Raw genomic sequence first — 23,562 nt, forward strand, 5'->3', positions numbered from 1 at the left:
GGGATTTTTATCCATCAGCTTGGTTTGACCCTAAGTTGTAGATGTGATAGGACCTTGTTCAAACACATTGGAATGTACTTAATGTACAAAGGGTGTTAGAGTTGTTTGCTAAAAATGCACAGTTAAGTAAGTAAGCCTCTTTGTTTCTCTTATGTCTTTCTCGTTAAAATATTTCTATTTGGGGTTAATATAAATCATGAAGTCATATATAAAGAAAACTTAAATCTTTCCCTTTGCAGAATGTTCACGAAATGAGATGTGTAACTTTCTGACATTATTCAGCAAAGGAGAGCTGTTCCACTGTGAACTTTATAATAGCTCAGAATCCAATTTGCTCTGCAAAACCTTTGGACAGGTAAGAGAGATGCTTGTTGATCTTATACACTAATGTGTTTATCATAATGCACAATTATTAGATTGCAGAATTGAGAAGAGGCACACACAGCAAAACCCATTGTGCAGGTACATTCTCAGAAGCCGTACAAGTCATGTTCACCTTCCTCTTAAGCCCTTCTTTTTAAAATGAGAAAGTTGGTCAAAGGATCATGGAATTATAGAATGGTCACAACATAGAAGAAGGCTATTCAACTCAACATCTACTTGGCTGCTTTTCGCGAGAGCAACTCAACTACTCCCACTCCCCAACCCTCTCAATGCCAATAGTGCCGAACAAAGCCAGATTTCGAAGGAGTGGGCATGAGCGGATGATAAACCAAGTATTGGTTAGGAGCATTATACCTGGTTCTAAAAATTTGTAGATTATAGGAAAAAGGGGAGAGTAAAGATAAGTAATTCCACAGTTCAATGGTTTGGGAGAGAATTAAAGTAGGAGGTGGGAGGTGAGCCTTGAAGATGCAGGTAGAAATAAGTATGTACAAGATTATCCACACCTTAATAACTTAAGAGAGTCTCTGTTTTCTTCACAAATGGCTCCACCATAAATTATTGATGGGGATAAATGTGTTGGTACAGTGCCGCTTCAATATCATTAAGAAAGCCACGTGTGCGGTGCTGATACGAGCCCACAGCACTGCCTGCCCCAGGGATTCTACATAAGTCTGTGTAGTGCGACTAGAAATGGCATGTGAATAAATTTCTTCCCCTCACTCTGTTCATTGGAAATCTATTCTATTTTGTTAATTTAGAATGCCTTTTTAAAATTCTCTCTTAATTTCTTCACCTTATCTGGCTGGAATCTCAGTGCTGAATCTCCAGCAGTGTTGTTAAATGGCTCAGTTAAAGCTGGATAATGACCTTTTAAAATGACTGAAGCCATGTCTGGCTGTGACCTTAAACAAAAGAGCTATCAGGGCAGTATCATAAAGACTTGTGTCTCATTATCCCTGTGGACTAAAGAGACCAAATTCAAAGGGAATTATACAAAGGCCATCTCCATTTCATAAGCCAAGCTTGACCAACTGGAGCCAAGTTGTCTGCTAGGAAAAAAGACTCTGCAACCTTCCTTTCAAATTCTAAATGATTGGAACATTAACAACCTCAGGAATCCATACAAAAGAATATATACCCTTTGTCAAAGCCAAAGTGGAGAGCTGGGTGTCATTTGATATACCCCCGACCCCCTCCCTAGCGGGGAGAACCAGTTATACTGTCTTGCTGTACTGCAAATCAGTCTGCCATTTTTCATCTACCAAGCAGTAGCTCGGAAAAGGGGCTCTGTCCAGTTTGAAAGTCTACCCCCCATCTACCCCATTTCTACTGGAACTTCTGAACTTCCATATCATCCCCTACAAGACTAATGTGAAAATTGAATTATCCAACATCAGTTCAGTCTGCTGACTTCTGTGAAGGAATTCACCATTGGACTTTTGATTCTGGGCTCTGGACTCATGTGAAACAATAACCCTTTATTCTGTGGTCTTTGCCCTGTAAATCTTTCTTTCTCTAACTATTGTATTGTATGAATGTGACACCACCCACCCCCCTGCATTTTGAGTGTGTGCGAAGAAACTAACCCTCTGAGTTTACCCTATATAGAGTTTGTTGTAGGGTTGTTAATAGAAATTGGATCACACCAAAACTGAGGGGTTGGGAAATACATCACCTTTTATAAAGGGGGAAATTAAAACACCTTTCTGTTTACAGACAGGTGGTGAGAGGAGAATTCAGGACTGTTTAAATAAAACCCCCTCCTGTCTGTAACAATGCACTGCTTGATTTTTCTCTCCACTTTAATGGGAAAGTCCAGGCTTCTAACTCAATCTCTAACTCGGTCTCCTCCAATAGTGAGGTCTTTGTCTTGGTTGCTCAGATGAAGTCTTTGACATATATCCCAGTGATTCTCTTTTGAATAAAAACACTCCTATAATGTTTTATCCTCTTCCCTCCATGAGGATCCTTTATCTAGCCAGAAGAAGATTTCAACTTCATAATCGAAGGAATACAAATGTGACTTTGAGGCAACATTTTAGCATGGTAGTTTTCACAGTATGGATACAGATGAGGAAGGTCATTCATCCATTCAGAAAAACCCTGGAGTATTGCCAGCACACCATCTACTTAAATGATTTCAAGGCTTTTACTTCCGCTAACTCATCTGGAGTCAATTCTGAGCGTTAACCACACTTATCTGAAGAACTTGCTGATATCAGCCCTCAGCGAGTTCACTGATGTCCTTTCGGAAAGAAAGCTGCCTTGCCTGCCTGACCCAAATGTTACCCCAGTCCCATAACCAAAGTAGTTGACTCTGAACTGCCCTCTGAAGTGGCTTAACAAGTCGCTGTGTCAAATCAAACCATTACCATTGGTTCAACAAGAAGGCCGATCACCACCTCCTCAGGGCAAGTAGGGATGGGAATTGAATGTAGCATTGTCAGCATTGTCTATAGCCCTGGAATTGATATGTTAAAAATCCCATTTCATTTGTTTAAAGTGGTGTTTTGGATCTACCTGACTATTTAGTATCTTTTATAACTTTGAGATAACCCCTCAGTTGTCTCCTTTCAGAGTTTCTTTCGACTTCCCTCATAACTCAGGCCTCTGGTATCAGATTTTTTTGGTGATGACAAAATTATCTTTATTTATAAAAACAGGCAATCACAGATTGGTTAGCCTAACATCAGAAGTAGAGAAAATGCTAGAGTCTATTATAAAGGATGTGATAACAGGACACTTAGAAAATATCAATGGGATTAGACAAAGTCAACATGGATTTATGAAAGGGAAATCATGTTTGACAAACTACTGGAGTTTTTTGAGGACGTAACTAACAGAATAAATAAGGGAGAACCAGTGGATGGGTGTATTTGGATTTTCAGAAAGCTTTTGATAAAGTTCCACATAAGACACTAGTGTGCAAAATTCAAGCACATGTGATTGGGAGTAATATATTGGCATAGATTGAGAATTGGTTAGCAGACAGGAAACAGAGAGTAGGAATAAATGGGTCTTTTCTGGAATGGCATATGGTGACTAGTGGGGTACCGCAGGGGTCAGTGCTTGGCCCCAGCCATTCACAATATATATCAACGATTTGGATGAGAGAACCAAATGTAATATTTCCAAGTTTGCTGATGACACAAAACTAGGTGGGAATGTAAGTGATGAGGAGGATGTTAGGAGGCTTCAAGGCGATTTAGACAATTTGAGTGACTGGGCAAATGCATGGTAGATGCAGTATAATATGGATAAGTGTGAACTTATCCACTTTAGTAGGAAAAACAGAATAGCAGAGTATTATTTAAATGGTGATACATTGGGAAATATTGATGTACAAAGGGACCTGGGTGTCCTTGTACACCAATCACTGAAAACAAGCATGCAAGTGCAGCAAGCAGCTAAGAAGGCAAATGGCATGTCGGCCTTCATTGCGAGAGGACTTGAGTACAGGAGCAAGGATGTCTTACTGCAGCTATATAGGACCTTGGTAAGACTACACCTGGAGTATTGTGTGCAGTTTTGGTCTCCTTACCTAAGAAAGGATATACTTGCAATGGAGGGAATGCAGCAGAGATTCACCAGACTGATGGCAGGATTGCCGTATGAGGAGAGATTGGGCTGACTAGGCTGTATTCACTGGAATTTAGAAGAATGAGAGGAGATCTCATTGAAACATATAAATTCCTGACAGGGCTGGACAGACTGGATGCAGGGATAACGTTTCCTCTGGCTGGGGGGAGTCTAGAACAAGGGGTCACAGTCTCAGGATACGGGGTAGAGCATTTAGGACTGAGATGAGGAAAAACTTCTTCACTCAGAGGGTGGTGAGCTTGAGGAATTCTTTATCACGGAAGGCTGTGGAGGTCAAGTCACTGAATGTATTTTAAAAAGAAATGGATAGATTTCTAGACTCTAAAGGCATCAAGGGGTACGGGGAGAAAGCGGGAATGTGGCATTGAGATAGACGATCAGCCATGATCATATTGAATGGCGGAGCAGGCTTGAAGGGCCGACTGACCTACTACTGCTTCTATGTTTCTAAGATTGTAGGGCCTGTCGGGAAATTACAGAGGTAGGGAGGGGTGATGCAAAGGAGAAATTTGAACATGAGGAGAAGTTTAATATCAAGGTATTTTGGCAGCACATGTAACTCATTGTCAACTGTTTATTATCCTCAATGTAACATATTTACAGCCATCTATAAACAGTAATTCACTGACAGCCATTTATTATCATTGATATGACTTATTGTTAACTTTCTCATATATTGTTATTAATTTAGTTTGCTAGCTGTTTATTATTCTATCTGTAAATTATTCTGCTTGTAGAGTCAAGGATTCCTGGGGAATTCAGCTACAGCCAAATATGAAGGGATTAGTTGCCAGCTCAGAATCAGCGGCAGTGGTGAGGGGAATCTCAGCGTCTACAGGAAGAAAGGTGAGTGTTACGGGAATTTGATGGAAATGGTCCATCTGTGGATGAGGACACATTTTATTGCATGAGCTGTACAGCTTTTATTTTCTCGGATGATCCTAAAATTTGTGCAATCATAAAGCAAAAACCAAGCTCAAGAATGCACAGCCCATATGTGAGTCACCTTCCAGTGCTAGTGGATGTAGAGCACAAGGCATCTATCAAATTAACAAGGAATATAAATGCATATTCAGCAACTGACAGTCAGAAAATAGACACAGACTCATTAATATTCACCCTGGAATTGGTGTATTTCTCCAACTAGCATTGTTATCATGGTCTATGATGTTCTGTGAATCCCCTGAATGGATTATATCATACTAAGTTACCTTTATCACTATCTAAACAAAAAACAAAATACTGAAGGTGTTGGCAATTTGAAAATAAAAACAGAAAAAGCTGGAAACACTGAAGTTATTTGACGATGTTGACCTGTATTTACTTCCATTCCAGAGCAAGAATCCCAGTCCTGAAACATCCACTGACAGACTTTGGTGGGTGGAATTTAATGCCCTCCTCTGGGGTGAGTTTCGAAGTGGGAGGGCATTTACTCAGGCAGGAGTGTACTGAGTGGACACCCTGCCGCCTTCCCGACTCTTCTCCGATTAAGTCTGGAGCAATAAATACTCACGAAGAGCCTCATCCTGCTGCCATTGGTATTCACCCAGCAGGGGTTGCTTGCGGGGTATCAGGAGGGTCGAACTTGATCAGTGCCTGATCAAGGGACCCAGCATTGGCAAGGGGCGGGGGGGGGGGCTTTGCTGAGAGCCACTCCCCTGCCCTTGGTGCTGATCCCCTCCTTTCCTCCTGCGACCCCCACCCCGTTACACACCAACCTGCCCTCACTCACCTGTAGCCTTGGTCCTTGAGTGATCCTAGGCCTCTCAATGGGTGCATTTGAGCAGCTGCCACCTCTCTCTTAGTGGAGCTGCCTGCGATACACAGCTGCCAGCCTCTGATTGGCCAGGGCCAAGCTCGCGAGGGAGAAGGATTTCTACCTCGGTGCCCTTGATCCTGGAGAAGGCCTTCCGCTGACCACGAAAGTGTTTGCTCAGCACTTAATACAGCAGGCCCTTTTCAAAGGAGGCTGCAGGAGGCAAGACCGTCATTGCCTCCTTTAAATACTGCCCTGTTTCTCCACAGATGCTGAGTATTTTCATCTTTTTCTATACTGTCTGAAGCTCTGATAGGATCATATTTTGTAATCACTCTTGAGATATCCATCGTTCTTTGCATGTACTGTCTCAACTTCTCTTTTAACCTATCTTCTATGTAACTCACCAAGAGGTATCCAGTCTCCTATAGACATACAAACTCTGAAAGTTTTGAGTTAGATTACAGGCTTGAAATCACTCCATTATTCCTGACTGTATATGTTGGGTTCTGAGCTGCCTTTTCCAAGTTCACCCATGGCCAGCTAATCCCAACATTTTTCCACTCCGCATAGTTCTCTTCCCCCAGTAGTGGTGCGTCTTAGCCCAAGATACAAGCTTAAAGCAATCTGTAAAGAGCATATCGCTCATCCTTCAAGCTTGATTTTTCTGTGTTTTTACAGTTTTCTTTTCAATGGCTGTCACTTTGTTCATGTCTGATTCTCAGACTCCTTGATTATGTTACTTTGTTCAACTACACTGAAATCCTCCCTACTATGACTCTGCTGTGCAACTTAATTTCTTCAAGTTTTAGAATAACCCATTCCAGTTATAGTGTCTACTGCCCACCTGCTGCTGCTATCTGCTGAGCATCAGGAATGTGCTTCAGTGTACTGGTGACTTCCTAGCTTTACTTTACTGCTGTGTTGGGTGCTGGACAGAAATCTACTTTCCCCTCCTTTTATTGCTTCCTGTGGAGACAGTATTCTCTGCTGAAATGTCTCTATTCTGGCCTGTTCTTGTGTCCTCAGTTTTCTACTGCTCTTCTGAGAAACTTGCACTCTACACTGAAATATTTCTGATCTTTCCCTTCTTGTTTCCATCCTGCTCCAAGTTATGCCCAATGAACTTTTCTTTGCACTTTTCAATTGCTTCCGTTGACTGCTGACTCCTGTTGTGTTGTTATAATGATACAAAGGAACCAATCCCTTGTAATGGATTGGGCAAACATGTTGTGGGGTCATTTATTTAGAATCAGCACATGAGAACATTTATACATAGGTAGAAAGCTTGAAGACATCAGCAGCAGAGCTGTGTGTTTGTGCTCTGCTCAAAAGCAAAAGTGAAACTAAGACTGGATCACATGACATACTTCCCTTCTAGTGATGTCATGCTGCTATCCCCGAAAGGCATATTACAACAACTTCAACCTTTAAACTCTTCCGTTACCTTTCACTGGGCTGAGTTAGGCTGTTTCCTCAAGCTCCTACTACCATAAAATGTGTATGCTCCTCCTCTCCTTACAGCCATGCCTTGTACTGGCTCAGACACCTGCACTGATCCTGTAAATTCACCTTTCACCCTCTCCTGCCTCCCTGGGCTACACTGAACTCAGCCCTTGGGTTTCACACCCACTGCTCTTCACTCCACAACTACTCTGAGCCTGGATAACGGTTCGACAATATTGAATCCAGCAAGAGCCCATTACATCTATTTTGCCCTTTTTTACAATACTTTGGTCCCTATTGGGCTCTTCTTTACTCGTTTCTTTTCTTGTCATGCTGCCATGCCACTTTTTATTTCTCTCCGCTTTCGGTAGCTTACCTTCTGATCTTTACCCCAGCCTGCCATTACTCATCTGTTTTCCTATTACATGCTAACAGTCTCAGCCGTCCAACCTCTCTACTCACAGTATTCCCTTGGTCTAATTTAAATAATCCTGAATCCCATTTTTCGACAAGAACCTGCCTGTTTTGTTCCTGAAAACCATTAAATTTTCTTGCCCCTCCTCCCGTTCTGCTAATCTCCTCCACAAAGGGCTGGATTTTATGCTCCCCTGCCAGTGAGTTTGAAGGCAGGAGGGCATGGAAAATTCAGTGGGTGGCCTTCCCACCACCTACCTACCTACCTGCCTGCCCCGACCTGCCTGAAATGTTACGGGAGGCAGGGGACTCATTAGGCCTATTGAGGCCTTTAAATAGCCTATTAATGGCCTCATCCTGCCATCAGGGGTATTTTACCCCCAGGGGGGGTAAGCCTGGGTTTGAGTTAGGTAAGTTGGGGCCCTCCTTTGCGGGCCCCCTTCCAACCCAATATTTTTTAATGAGTTCATCCCGGGGGCTATCAGAGGCACCTCCCTCCCCAGCGTCATCCCCTCGTTTAACCCTTCCGCCTAGCCTATTGGCTCTGCCACCCACCCCCCCGCCCCCAGCAGTGACCTCCCCTCACCACCCTCATTCCCACCACTGAGACCCCTGACCCTGGACTTGCCTGGGCTCTTCAGCATTGGGAACTGCATGTGATCCCAGCAGTGGCCACTGCTCCTAATGGCGCTGCTGAGACTATGGAGCTGCTGGTCATCTGATTGGCTGCAGCTCTCTAAGGCAGGACGGGAGTCTTGCCATTAAACAATTAACGTTACTCCCAGCATTAAATTGCTGTAGGGCAACTGTCGGGATGATGGGTGGGCCCCTCTGACTTCTTACCTGAGAGGTTGATGCTGGTACCATTGTGCCCTGTAAGATCCAGCCTTGACCGTCTTTTTAGTAAACCACAAAAAAAGCTTACTTGGATCTAAGCCTTTCATAGCTTAAAATACTTGCATCATAACTCCTTCTCAGTCTTCTCTTTTCAAGACAGTAAAGACTCAGGTGTAGAAATCTGGGCCCAGCTATGGAAGCAGAGTGACTGTTACCACCAAATCACATCCTGGTTTCTCCTGCTAATTCTTTGATACTTAGAGAAGGCTAATATTGATTTGATAGAGATTTTTTAAATCATGAAGAGCATATACAGAGAAAATAGAAAGAAACTGCTTCCATTGGCTGATGGGTCGATCATCAGAGGGCACAGATTTAAGCTGACTGGCAAAAGAACCAGAGACAACATGAGAAAAAACTTTTGTACACAACGATTGATTAAGATTTGGAATGCAATGTCTGATAGGGTGGTGGAAGCAGATTGCATAGTAGCTCTCAAAAAGGAATTGAATAAATACTTGAAGGAGAAAACATTGCATGGATATGGGGAAGAACTAAGAAAGTGAGACTAACTGAATTGCTCTTTGAAAGAGCTGGCACAGGCTTAATGGGTTGAATGGCCTCCTTCTGTTCTGAACTATTCTACGGGCAGAATTTTCCATGCCTGCTGGCGTCGGGTATGTTTGGCAACATGGGCGGACAACATGGCGAGACGGCCAAAAGTCGGTTTCATGATGCGTTTTCCACCATCGGACATTGGGAACGTCATTGTAATATCATTATAAGCCCAGCTCACCAGAATCACCCCCCTCTCACTGGATCATCTGAGCATGTCGGCGGGAAAACACGGTGGCCCAGAACACCTCTTGACAATTGTGACGTGCAGAAGGCGGGACCTACCCTCAGGGCCTTCCTCACATCGCAGACATCCGAGGAGCAGAAGGTGCTGGAGCCCAACAGCAGGGTACACTGAAGGAATGCCCATCGCATACTGGGTGGATTCTCATGGACATGGCTCCACCGTAAAGCAGCTCACGGAAGATAGAAAGTCACCGTTGAAGGTCTGCTCACAATGGATGATGGGCGAGAGGGTGGAGAGGAAGATCCAAATGTATTTGGGGGCAGAAGATGTACTGGGGGGCAGGAGAGGAAGGTCTAGGTTCCATTGGGAGAGGAGGTGTTTCAAGGTGGGTGAGGTTGGGGGGTGGTGGAGGGGGAACAAAGGTATTGGTGGGGGGTGAGGTTGGTGGGGGGAGAAAAGATGTCATGGGGCTGATGTTGGGAGAGGGGAATGAAGGTGTCGGGGGGTTGAGTTTGGGAAGGGTGGGAGGGACTATGGGGGGGAAGGAGGGGATAATGGGGGAGAAGATGGTAACTGAAGAAATAGGTGTAAGGGGGGAGGAAGGTGTAAGAGAAAGAGTTCAGAGGGGAGAAGGAGTCCAGAGAGGGAAAGGAGACCACGGGCGCAGAAGGAGTCCAGAGAGGGGAAGGAGTCCAGGGGGTTGAGAGAGTCCAGAGAGGGAAAGGGTTAAGGGTGGAGGAAGAAGTAAGGGTGGAGGAAGGAGTCAGGAAAGGGTAAGGAGTAAAGTGGGGAGTGGTAGTCTGGGGGTGGGGGAAGGAGTTCGAAGTGGGGGAAGGGGTTCCAAGAGGGGGAGGAGTTCCAAGAGGGGAAGGAGTCCAGAGGGGGAGGGCGTCCAGGTGAATGTGCAAGGAAGGGGTCTGTTGAGTCGATGGCTGCCTCCTGGGGAGCGAACTGGGAGTGCGCATGCTGGAAGAGAATGGTGAGAATGACCTAGGGCAGAGTAAGGGGGTAGGGTGGGAGGGTGATGGTGTGACGGTTTCTGTGGAAGGGACAGCGAGGGTGGTTGGTGGGTACTCCAAGGCATACACGGACCATGGGAATGAGGAGGTTGGGGAAGTTAATGTGGATGGGAGTGGGATTTTTGGGAAGGAAGGGAATGTGCACATTTACCTGGATACCCCCGAAAGAATAGGGTTGTGGCTGGTAGGTGATGATGGGGAGGAGGCAGGTGATGCCAGGGGAGGTAACAGTGGCAGGGGAAAGGAAATGGGTGACTGGGGGAGGGAAAGGATGGGGACCTCAAGCAAAACTGTAGCACTACCATGCTTGCTAAATCGAAAGTGAAATGACAGTCATGGTGGGTGAAAGCAGATGCTGTATGGGAGTGTGATCAGTGGGTGGGCGGAGATGCAGGCCAGCTCAGATGGACAACTGAAAGAGAACCCCAGCTGGCAGCATTAAAAATGCTTGGGACATTGAGATGAGTGCGATACGGGAAGGATCTGTGTGCGTGGGACAGTGTTTGCATGAGGCTCCAAAAGGCGCTGCCACACACACACTTCTCCCTCCAGAATAACTCATGGGGCAGCTGTGTGCTGCTGAACTTCTGGTGGACGGGATGCAGTGGGAGGACTAATGAAATCTGTCAATGAAGCTGAAAGCGAAAGTGAATATATTTTCAGATTGTAAAGTGACCAAATGTGTTCACCCTTGCAACCAACTGTGATTAGAATGTTTTAACTTTTGAATGCCTTGGACCTCTAGGTGCTGCCCTGACATCCGCAGGAGGGGTGGAGACAGCCTGTGCAATGGTTGGCTCCTGTTGCCTCTGATGACTTCGGCGTTGGTCCTCTGGGAGCTGAGGCCTTTGGATTACCGGCTTGCTTTGGCTGTCAACCTGTGGGCCAGCTGCTCCCTCTGTAGTGACAGAGGATGAGGTTGGGGTGTCACAGGCAGAGGGGACTCAAAGGGAGAGGACAGCCTCTGAGATTCCTGAGTGGATGACCCAGAGGTGTCCAGCTGTCGCTCCTCCTCCCTACATGTGCCCGAGGGCCCCTGCTTGATTCCTTGAGAGTAAGAAGTACCTGGAGGGACATCGAGTTGCCCCATTCATCCCTCATGTTGCCACTGCAGGAACTCACTCATGATTACCGCGATGGAGTGCAGGTCTGCATGCATCTCCACGCTCTGCTGAACCAGGGTCTCCATGGCATCTGCCATCCTCCTCATGGAGACCTCCATATGCCCACACGTGGGCACCATTTATCAGAGAGCAGGTAGACACATACCCCTGACTCATGTGCCACTCTGTTGAGGGCTTCCAACAGCTCTGCATGATGTTCCCTGCTTTTCTGCTGACTCTCCAGGATGAGTTGGAAGGCCAAATCCAAAGGCTCGTCATCTGACTCGGACCTCGCAGGTGACTCTTACCCAGCAGTCCTCCAAGTGCTGGGGAGCTTGGCCGAACCTGGCTCCTTCTGATGCGAACACCTGTCCGCGCGGTGACCACCAGATTGTGAACCCGATCCTGCTCTAGATTTAGGTCCCACCGAGGTATGTGTCTCTGCGCTGGTGGAGGGTGTGGGTAAGCGCTGTGATGGGTCTTCCAGGCTGTTTATTTCCAGCTCTTCAACGGAGGAGGTGTCTTCTTGGCTGGAGGTGAGAACGTGGATGGAGCTGAGGGACTGGCTGGCTAAGGGTGCCTGTCGCTTGGCAGAGCTCCTTATGAACCAAAGTAGGGATAATTAGTGCATGGCAGCAGAGTTAAAAGCAGGGGAGAGAGAACTCACAGTTGCGTTGAGAGAGGGATGATGTGGTGCAGGATCCTCAGGTGGGTGTTTGCCACCAACCTCACTGTCGCTGCAGGCAGGGTCCGTGTCCTCAACAGTCAGCACAATGGCACACTCCTCAAAGTGAGCGAGGGGCCTAATGTGGGCCAATCCACCCCCAGTCTGCGACCTCTCCCTGTGGCTGTGAGCCAGCTTCTCCAGCATGAAAACAGATGGAGAGAGTGTGAGCAGGATACATGGCACTGCATGGAATGTTTATGTGGTGAGCGGAGCCATGGATGGGATGAGGACGTGAGCTCTAGAGGATATGAGCTTGATGGAGATGTGAGAGTGTGTGCTTGAGTTAGTGGTGTTGTCCCTTGAGATGTGAGGTCCCTGTGGATGTGTGATGGGTTTGTGAGTGTGTGAGTTGAGAGTGATGAGAAGAGTGACTTGCTCTGGTGGAACGGATGAGACCATTCATCCTCTTGCGGCACTGGGTGGCTGTCCTCTTTTGCAATGCATTGGTGCTGACCACTGCTGCTTGCTGGTCTTCACCCAGAGTGGGGTTAGAGGACATCGCGGCAGGCCTCCACTGCTTCCAAAAGGTGCTCAAGGGATGCATCATTAAACCTGGCTGGAGTCTTATCTTTCAGCGCCATGTTGTCTTTGCAGCAGTCCTGGGCTGGAAGCACTGAGAGGTGTTCGCAAGGCTGCACTTTAAATATGGTGCCCGCCATGGTGAAGCGGCAAGGTGATGGTGCGCTGGTGAATGAGAGCCCGCCCACCATCCAAACGGTGTGTTTCCTGGGAATGCATAATTAATGAGGTGGGATTGGGACAATACGGTGTGAAAAACCGCCATTGCGACTGGCGGGTAAAGCATCCTTTTTCCCGCCTGCTACCGCCCTTAGTGCAAATCTGGGATGACTCCACCCTATTACTTTGAGACTTTCACTTCTTTCAAACACCTCATCTCTTCCGACCCTCTCGTCTCCTTTAAAGTCCTTATTCTCTGCCGCTACCAAGTCTCACTCTGAGGTTCTCATGAAGACATCCTTCCTCCAATCCTTCCAACCCCTCCACACAATGACTTAATCCTCAGTGATTTTTAACTCCTTTCTCCTCTGATTTCATTCCTTTCATCAACTTCTCTCTTCCTATAAACGCTCTTAATTATTTTCAAACCACACCCTCAATCATTCTGTCTCACTTGGTCGTTCGTCTGAATACAAGGCCGCTTCCAACCATTTCTTTCTATCCTTTGACACCCATACACTTCATCATCCTACACTCTCCCAGCCAGATTTTCTTATGAGTTCATCCATGGAATAAACTTTTCTCCAATTCACATTTCCTGAAAATTGATTCAACTTTCCTTGGTGGAACAGAAATGTAACTATTGTAGAGTAGCTGTGATGGTTGAGTGCAGAACAAACCCTAATGGCAAGTTTTTGCTTCATTTTCCTAACTAGTGTACAAAGGCTCAGTGTGCAGCCAGTCAGACGGACACTGCTCCATCTGTGCAGACGACATCTTTGAATATTACCTCAGTTGGCAAATGAATCAGCTGTTCTCAAAATATTCCAGACATTACCACGGAATCTTTACAATGCAGAAGGAGGCCATTTGGCCCATCGAGTCTGCACTGGTTCGCTGAAAGAACAATCTACCTAATGCCACTCCCCTGCCTTATCCCTGTAACCTTGCACATTCTGTATTCTGTTTCTAGACAAATAGTAACTCCAGTGAATTTCCATTGACTGATCACATGTGGGATGCTATGAACACAAGTTAAACGCCTATCTAAGAAAATTGTAGGAAAAGCCACAACTCCCAATTTTAAAGGCCTGAAAGAGCAGAAAACCTGTGGGTGTTATAGTGTAATAGGGGAGAATATTCTCCCCGTCAGGTGGGCCAGTCAGGAGTGGGTGCGGGCGGAGCCCATCGCAGCCCGTGATTGGCTGCACGCCGCCACTTTATGTGGGTGGGCCAAGTAAGACCCACCTGGCGTGACGTGTGCCCGATAGTGCTCATCACTACCTGTGCAGGCGGGGGGGAGGAGGGAGAGTCTCTTAATAATTTTAAGGCAGGGGTGATAGATTCTTGGTAAGCAAGGGGGTGATAGATTATTGGAGGTAGGTGGGATTGAGGTTTCAGGTTACTATCAGATCAGCCATGATCTTATTAAATGACGCAGCAGGTTCAAGGGGCTGAGTGGCCTACTCCTGCTCCTTGTTTGTATATTTGTATGTAACGCATTTCACCAGTAACAACGTACATTCTACAATCCTCAATCTTGTTTCATCAAAATATAATCTCAACAGACTGTGAAAGTGGTTTTAGTTACTTTGAGGGAGGAGAATGCATTTTTGTAGATGTTTTCTCCCCTCTCCTTTTTCCTTGGCCTCTCCAAAGGCATGACCTCTATTGCGATCATGTGACCTGCATGTAGCTATGGGCAGCTTCCTTTTACTTGGCCGCTTGGCAAGGATCTGGTTGTTTGTTTGGAGTAGTTGTCAAAAAGGAAAAGTTTCTGCTCTCCATGCATGAGTACTTAGAATAATAATAAAGGGACAACTTACGCTTGAATCATGGGAAATGCTTCTCTGCTTCAACATTACAAAATTAGGAACATTTATATTTTTGATGCTAACTTCAAACAAGCAAACACATTCTTGTCAGGAAACAGAATGGAAGCAATGTCTCTGTGGTTATGATGGGAATGTTTATATTAATAACAGAAAAATAGGCATGGATAAAGTGAAATCCAAAATCAACTGAGGTGTCCTTTCTGTAGTCTGGTTATTTTTGGCAGAGGATGCCTTTGCAGCATTTGGCTGCATACTCACAACAATTCTTTTTAAATTGGGATCTACATTAAGCACCAAGGCTCATAGTGCTGGACGCCACCCAAGGTGGTGGGTAAGGGAGAACATGAGGTATATCGGTTAATGGTAAATATGTGACAACAGGGTCAACTTTTAACAGCCTGCAGGTAGTTAAAGAAATTCAGGAAGATAAGGAACTCCAGTACTAAGATCCTGTTAAAAAATTTGAACAATTTGTATTTATATAACATATTTAATATAGTAAAACATTCCAAAGGATCGTAATCAGGCAAAAATTGACACCAAGCCAAGGTAGGCGATGCTAGGCTGTGTGACAAAACATTTGATCAAGGAGTTAAGTTTTCAGGAAGAGAGAGTGGTGGAGAGGTGACGAAGATTCAAGGGGAAATTCCTGAGCTCCAGGATTAGACAGCTGAAGGCATAACCATCATTGCTGGGGCAAGGAAAGTGAGAAAGCACAAGAGGCCAGCGTTGAGGAAGGCAGGGTTCTCAGAGGGCTGTAGGAAGTGGTGGGGTTTGAACATGAGGAACAGGATTTCAAAATGGAAATAGCGATGGCCCAGAACTAAATGTTGATCAGTGGTGAATGAGACACATGGGTTAAGATAGAATGATTTCAATTAGCTCAGGATTATGGAGTGTGGAAGATGGAGGGCAGTCAGGGTAACATTGGCTTTGATCTTCCCAATGTTTAATTGGAGAAAATTGCGGCTTATCTAGAACTATATGTCGGACAAGCAGTTTGACAACATAGAGGTAATGGAAGGCCGAAGAGATGGTGGTGAAAGAGGTAAACATAAGATAAAGGAAAACTTAAGAGTTGAAGTTTCTCTGTGTAGTACTGTTTGGAGGTAAGGTTTGATAATGCCCCAAATCCTGCTAATTATACTGATTGTGACATTCAGCATAGTGCTGAATGTATTGTTGAGTAGCTGAATTCCTGAACAGGGCACCCAGACTTGTAAAGTAGTTGCACTCCGACCACAGCAAGGGCTGGAAATGGTGTAAGAAGAGTTAAAAAAAAGAACATTGAAAAACGGGTCAGCAAGCCAGAGAACGCACCCTAACTTTCTCCGGAGTATTGTTTGTGGTCTTGGTGCAGGAGATACAGAGGAGGAGAGAGGTCCCCTCCCTTCAGAGGGCCAGGAAACCTTGCAGGCAGATACTGAGGGGGCAGTGGGAGTACGTAGCCATAGCAGTCAGTGGCAGCAGTCTAGCCCTGAGAACTTGGATGCAGTGCCTCGGAAAGTGTGAGGACACACACAGACACACAAGTGATCAAGGTCAGCGAATGCAACTTCACATTTCCTACGAAAAACACACTTACTTTACACTCTACACCCCTTCACACGCCTACCAGTAATCTCCATCAACCACAACTCAGGCCTTACATGCATAGTATTAAATCTGCTGCAAGTAGCAAAGTCACATCTCACAGCATGCACACAATCAGCTATTCAACTGTGGCAGGCACACCACTCAAACACATTGCACCAAGCTCACTGACGCACTTCCCTCTCTCTTACACAAAAAGGTGGTTGACAATTGGTGGCAACAGCACCTAACCAGTGGGGGCAGGCATGGCTGCACACCCTCCCCCATGAAGCGGATGGTGCTGGAAGTAATTGGTGCAGCGGCAGCTGCAGCCAGCAGCAGGGCTGAAACCATAGAAGATGTTCCTATTTAATCAGCCTTCTCACATCCCACATCACCTCATGCCACAATCTTGTCTTACTTTTGAGCTCCAGATGGTGTAACCATGCATCTCTTGTTCTCCGCTACTTCTGTCACCCCAGCGCTAACCTTTCACCTTTTTGCTTTTGGATACACAAGGACTGCTGCCAGGCCAGATCATGGTGCATGAGGCTTAAGTCCTTGAGGAGCAAGAAACTGATGAAGAAGAAACACCATCACTCGATCTTGCACTTACTGCCTCCAGCTCAGATACTGGCACTGTGTGAAATATAGAGTGTAACATAGAGGTGGGGTCTGAGTCACTGGGCATGAGTGAGCTACAGTCAGGGCAGGGGGAAAGGTTAACCTGCGTGCCAATGCCCGGGAAGGCGAGGTTACAGATAAGTTCTCCTGCAAAGGATTCAAAGGAAAACTTTATTTTATTCTTCCATAGGATGCAGGTGTAGCTGGCAAGGTCAACGTTTGTTGTCCATCCCTAATTGCCCTTGAACTGAGTGACTTGCTAGGCCATATCACAGGGCAGTTAAGATTGCTGTAGGTCTGGAGTCACATGTACAAAGAACAAAGAAAAGTACAGCACAGGAACAGGCCCTTCGGCCCTCCAAGCCTGCGCCAATCACATTGCCTGTCAAACTAAAACATTTTGCACTTCCGGGGTCCGTATCCCTCTATTCCCATCCTATTCATGTATTTGTCAAGCTGCCTCTTAAACACCACTATCGTACCTGCTTCCACCACCTCCTCTGGCAGCGAATTCCAGACACTCACTACCCTCTTCATAAAAAAACTTGCCCCGCACATCTCCTCTAAAGTTTTCTCCTCTCACCTTAAATGTATGTCCCTAGTAATTGACTCTTCCACCCTGGGAAAAAGCTTCTGACTATCTACTCTGTCCATGCCACTCATAATTTTGTAAACTTCTATCAAGTTGCCCCTCAATCTCCGTCGCTCTAGTGAGAACAATCTGAGTTTCTCCAACCTCTTCTCATAGCTAATAACCTCCAGACCAGGCAGCATCCTGGTAAACCTCCTCTGCACCCTCTCCAATGCCTCCATATCCTTCTGGTAATGTGGCGACCAGAATTGCACGCAATATTCCAAGTGTGGCCTAACCAAGGTTCTATATAGCTGCAGCATGACTTCCCAGCTTTTATACTCAATACCCCTGCTGATGAAGGTAAGCATGCCATATGCATTCCTGACTACCTTTTTCCACCTGCGTTGCCACTTTCAGTGACCTGTGGACCTGTACACCCAGATCCCTCTGCCCGTCGATGCATTTAAGGGTTCTGCCATTTACTGTATAATTCCTACCTGTATTAGACCTTCCAAAATGCATTACCTCGCATTTGTCTGGATTAAACGCCATCTGCCATTTCTCCACCCAAGTCTCCAACCGATCTATATCCCGTTGTATCCTTTGACAATCCTCTTCACTATCTGCAACTCCTCCAACCTTAGTGTCGTCTGCAAACTTACTAATTAGCCCAGTTACATTTTCCTCCAAACCATTTACGTATACTACAAACTGCAAAGGTCCCAGCACTGATTCCTGTGGAACACCACTAGTTACAGCTCTCTATTCAGAAAAGCACCCTTCCACTGCTACCTCTGTCTTCTATGACCAAGCCAATTCTGTATCCATCTTGCCAGCTCACCTCTGATCCCGTGCAACTTTACCTTCTGTACCAGTCTGCCATGAGGGACCTTGTCAAAGGCCTTACTGAAATCCATGTAGATAACATCCACTGCCCTTCCATCGTCGATCATCTTTGTCACTTCCTCGAAAAACTCGATCAAGTTAGTGAGACACGACCTCTCCTTCACAAAACCATGCTGTCTCTCACTAATACGCCCATTTGCTTCCAAATGGTAGTAAATCCTGTCACGAAGAATCTTCTCCAATAATTTCCTGGATTATCCCTGCTACCCTTCTTAAACAATGGAACAACATTGGCCATTCTCCAGTCCTCTGGGACCTCACCCGTAGCCAGTGAGGATACAAATATTTCTGATTTCTGTCAAGGCCCCAGCAATCTCCTCCCTTGCCTCCCTCAGTACTCTGGGGTAGATCCCATCTGGCCCTGGGGACTTATCCACCTTAATATTCTTCAAGACACCTAACACCTCCTCTTTTTTGATCTCAACATGATCCAGGCTATCTACACACTCTTCCCTAGTCAAATCAACCACTAAGTCCTTCTCTTTGGTGATTACTGATGAGAAGTACTAATTTAGTATCTCTCCCATTTCTTCTGGCTCCACTCACAGATTCCTACCTCTGTCCCTGAGTGGGCCTACCCTTTCCCTGGCTACCCTCTTGCTCTTTACATATGTATAAAAGGCCTTGGGATTTTCCTTAATCCTGGTTGCCAGTGACTTTTCATGACCCCTTTAGCCCTGCTGACTCCTTGCTTAAGTTTCTTCCTACTTTCTTTATATTCTCCACGGGCTTCATCTGTTCCCAGCCTTCTAGCCCTTATGAATGCTTCCCTTTTCTTTTTGACTAATCTCACAATATCCTTCGTTATCCAAGGTTTCTGAAACTTGCCATACTTACCCTTCATCCTAGCAGGAACATGCCGGTCCTGAATTCTCATCAACTGACGTTTGAAAGCCCCCCACATGTCAGTTGTTGATTTGCCCTCAAACATCCACCTCCAGTCTAGATTCCTCAGTTCCTGCCTAATATGTAGGCCAGACCAGGTAAGGATGGCAGATTTCCTTCCCGAAAGGACATTAGTAAATCAGATGGGTTTTTACAACAATCAAAGATATTTCATGGGGCAGAATTTTTGCGATGACGAGCGGGGGCGGGGGTGGGGCCCGCTCGCTGACACATAAAATGACACGCGGTGACTTCAGGCAGGGGCATTGAACTGTCAAAGGCCTATTAAGGCCTGTCAAAAACTAATTAACATAGTTAAATGAACTGCCCATCCAACCTTAAGGTTGGTGGGCAGGTGAAGAACCCAGGCAGCCTTCGCATTTTTCATGGAACCTCATCCACATGTGGGATGAGGTTTCATGAAGTTTTTATAAATTAAACAAAGTTTTTCATTAATGTTCCTTGACATGTCCCAGCTCATGTGACACTGTTGCATGAGGGGACATGTCTTAAAATATTTTCTTTCCTTTATTTAACTTTTAAAAACTTTAACTAAGCTCTCTGAGGCACTTCTGTGCCTCAGGGAGATTTCTGCACTCTTTCAAGCGCATGCCTTAATTGGCCCACCCACCTAAAATGGCAACACGGACCTGATTGGGGGCGCCAATCGGGTTCACGCCTGTTCCTGCACAACCACCACCCCCCCCCCCCCCACCACCCCTGACGGGGGGAAAATTCAGCCCATGGTGACCATTACTGAAACTAGTTTTTATTTTTTATTAATTGAATTTACATTCCACTGACTGCCGTTGTGGCATTTGAGCTCATGTCCCCAGAGCATTAGCCTGGACCTCTGCATTATTAGTCCAGTGACATTACCACTACACCACCATCTCCCCTGAAATAGACTTTGATGGACTTCGAGGACTTCTCTGGCGTATAGAAAAAGGCTGATGGCCATGCACACAAAAACACTTGGTGCCTTGACAGGCCTGTTAGAAATTATGCTGTCACTATAAAGGAGCTTGGAGGAGTCCAACTCAAACTTGCCTCAGGGCTTTGTGCAGAGCTTGGGGTCCCTCCTTTCCAGCATGGAAGAAGCAATGACCTCAGGTCTGTGACCTATGCAGAACCATGCTAACACAGTCACCAAGATGGCATTCGGCATGGGCCACACCGGAAGTGAGCTGGAGCATGTAACATCTGAGAGATTGAGAATCACAACTGACACAATTTCACCACAAATCCAACAGCTTTATTACCAAAAGCTTAAACTTGAAAACAATACAGAATGATTTAAAACATACTGTTTCCCCGTTAGTTAGTCAGGCTAAGTTGACTGCAGGCCAATTTGATCTGATCTGACTAGTACCAATGTGCTTCTAGTGGGACCTCTCCTGTTGATGGTCTCACTCCTGACAGTGCCACCTTGATTTAGTGGTTTTGGGTAACACTCTTGTGCTCAACCCCTCTGAGCCACTCGATTGGCAGCCTTTGATTGGTTTGGCTGCATGGCAATTGCTCTCATGACCAATCCCCCTGAGACAATCGATTGGCAGTCTGATTGATTTCTGAAGTGCGTGGTAATATGTTCCAAGAATTGTCAGTTCATTTTGTACTGAAATAGCTACCAAAGCTCCAAAACTACCAGTGCTACAGAGACCAATTTTGCAGCCTTAGTGTGCTACTTAATTTGTTGTCCACCCCTAATTGCCCTTGAACAGAGAAATTTCCATCGACGGTATTTTAGCAAATCTAATAAAAATGCGCTAAAGCTGGTGTTTGGAAGAATTTTGGCAACATGTCATTTTATACCTTGAAATGCAGTAAGGCATTTAGAAATGAACACTGGAGGATGTCATCAAACACTATATCAACCACTGTTACACCCATTATAGAAATATAGTGTGTCGAATATGACAGCTTGTGAACTGGGGATTTTGCAGAACACTTCAAGAATTCTGCAGTTTTCTTTTAGAAATGTTACCCCTGATTTTTCACATTGTCTCGGAAAGAAAATATATGGAGAGCACAAGCAGAGCCCCAATGTGTATGTCTAATATAAGGACATTAAATGAGAAATTATTGAAATAAAAATGTCTGATTTTGGCTGCTTAGCCTTTTTACCCTTCCTCCCTTTCACACCTGCTGAGGTGACACTGCTGGTGAGGCAAAGCTTATGTTTGGGAGTACCTCCCAGCTGTAACATCAAACTTATCTGGGAGAATGTACACACATTGTTGCATGGTCACTGTCATATAAGGTTTCATGGCATGAAATTTGTTCTCAGTTTGGTCTGAAGTTGCAGACCCAAGATGCAAGCCATTCTTCAACATCATCAGCCTCCTAAGAGAAAATGATGGGTCTCTATTAAACCGTGAGAAACTTCATTTGAAGAATTCAGTCATATTCCTGACTATAATTTCTCTTCTTAACAACCTGAACAAGGATTATCTTCCTCCAGTGTTTACTTCTCCTGTGTTAGATTATGGGCATACACAGGTATAATGGGTCAAATGATCTTGCCTTAAACTGTACATGTTATGTTATGATCTGCAAAGTACTGCCTGAAAGGCTGGTGAAAGCAGATTCACTATAGTAGTTTTCAAAAGGGAATTAGATAAATACTAGAAAAGGAAATTTTTCAGGGCTGAGTGGAAAGAGCAGGGGAGTGGGACTAATTGGATATTTCTTTCAATGTGTCGGTATAAGCGCCATCAGCCAAATGCACTCCTTCCGTACTGTTAGATCTTATGACTCTACATATCTTCTTAATTTTCTCCAGGTCATGAATTCACCACATCATTTCGCAAGACCTTCATGCGGACAGATTTTCGCAATGTGATTACAGGCGTGTACCAGGCAATGGCTTTTTCTGCAAGTGGTTCAAGCTTAGCAGATGTACATCATTTCTGCAGACAGACCTGTGGCAACGAGCATTGCTGTGATGGCTTCATGTTGAGTCAGATAACAATTGACGGAGGTACAACAAATCTTGAATAAGAAAGAGTTGCCTTTGTATGGCACTTCATCACATGCCTCAGAAATGCCCCAAAGCACTTTTCATGTAATTTCATTTTGGACCAGTCACCAGTGTGATGTGTTACAATGTGTAGGAGAGCCTCTGAATGGAATAATACATTATATAAGAAAGAGCTTCTGAATCGAGTACTGCATTACATAAGGGAGATATGCTGGACTGGGTATTACATTACATAGGGGAGATCCCTTGAACTGAGTAATTCATTATATGGAGACAGCTTCTATAGTGAGCACTACATTACATAGGGGATATCCCCTGGACTGGGTACGACATTAAGGAAGAACTTCTGGACTGGGTGGGCTCATTGTAGAATGATAGTACATTTGAAACAGAGAGTTATATGCCAGATAGTATACTGTTACAGGGAATTCCATATCAGCTCAAGAGGTAGCCTAGTTTTTTACTTACTGCAATAATTTTGGGATCTTTGCACAGCATGTAGAGCTGTAAATCACAAGGTTATAGGAATAAGTTACAGTCTGTTCCTTGCAGGAAAATTCAGCCATGCAAATAAAATGCATCATCATGCTTAAGAACTATGCAGATTATGCCTGGGTCCCAGGTCATGGAAGCAATTTGTCATGGTCTGAATGAGTGTGATTCAGCCACAAGAAATTGTGGGGAAAATTCTTGAAACAATAACTGATTTCTGTTATGTTCTTTAAAAAAATGTATCAAAGAAGGAAAGGTTTTTGGCAGTTTAGTTTTGTTTAGAGATTAACTAAAGAAAGGGTATGTATAATAAATACTGTGTGTGTTAATAACGCAGCAGATGATGTGTGCCAGGTGGATCAAATCCACGGGGGAAACTTAATCACAACGATTTTGCAATGTGTATTTATTTCGAGACGCATGCCCTGAATTCAGAAGTAATAAGCGTACCACGACTTCAGAGATTTTTTAGAGAACTAAATTCAACATTTATTAACAAAAGAAAAGATTTCAAATGCATGCATAGATCTACAAATTACCACTTTAATAACTCCTAAAACCCCCATGTAATCTGGCTTCCAGTTACACCCCTGTTAAGGCAGCAAGCCAACACAATACCCCGGACAGTAGAATTCAAAGTAGCTTTTCCCAGCTTCAGTTTCTGTAGACAGCAGTTTAATGCATATATACTGGAGGCTTCTCAAACCTCTGGTAGATCTTACAATGCCTTCCCTGACACATAGCCTCATTTATACAAGTTTCTCCCTTTTAATGCAAATTCCATTGTTCCCACACGTCTTTGGAATTTTACTTTTCTTATAATATAAATCTATTCATCGTGCTAATAGTGTCAGTGACCTTTGAGAAAAATAAACACACTGCTTGGCCTAGTTTCTCCAGCTAGGTGTGACATCCTGCCATC

General features: G+C 45.0%; 1 protein-coding gene across 1 annotated transcript in view; it reads left to right on the forward strand.

Annotated features, from left to right (window-relative positions):
• Window positions 1–23,562, forward strand: part of tg (thyroglobulin) — a 443,647-nt gene that overhangs the window by 114,593 nt on the left and 305,492 nt on the right. Inside the window, exons 24-26 of the mRNA XM_078541245.1 lie at window positions 240–355; window positions 4,725–4,833; window positions 21,951–22,148. Of these exons, the coding sequence (XP_078397371.1) occupies window positions 240–355; window positions 4,725–4,833; window positions 21,951–22,148 (423 nt within the window). The remainder of the gene's footprint in view (window positions 1–239; window positions 356–4,724; window positions 4,834–21,950; window positions 22,149–23,562) is intronic.

This window comes from Cetorhinus maximus, chromosome 4, assembly GCF_964194155.1.
Source record: "Cetorhinus maximus chromosome 4, sCetMax3.hap1.1, whole genome shotgun sequence".
In the NCBI taxonomy this organism is placed as follows: Eukaryota; Metazoa; Chordata; class Chondrichthyes; order Lamniformes; family Cetorhinidae; genus Cetorhinus; species Cetorhinus maximus.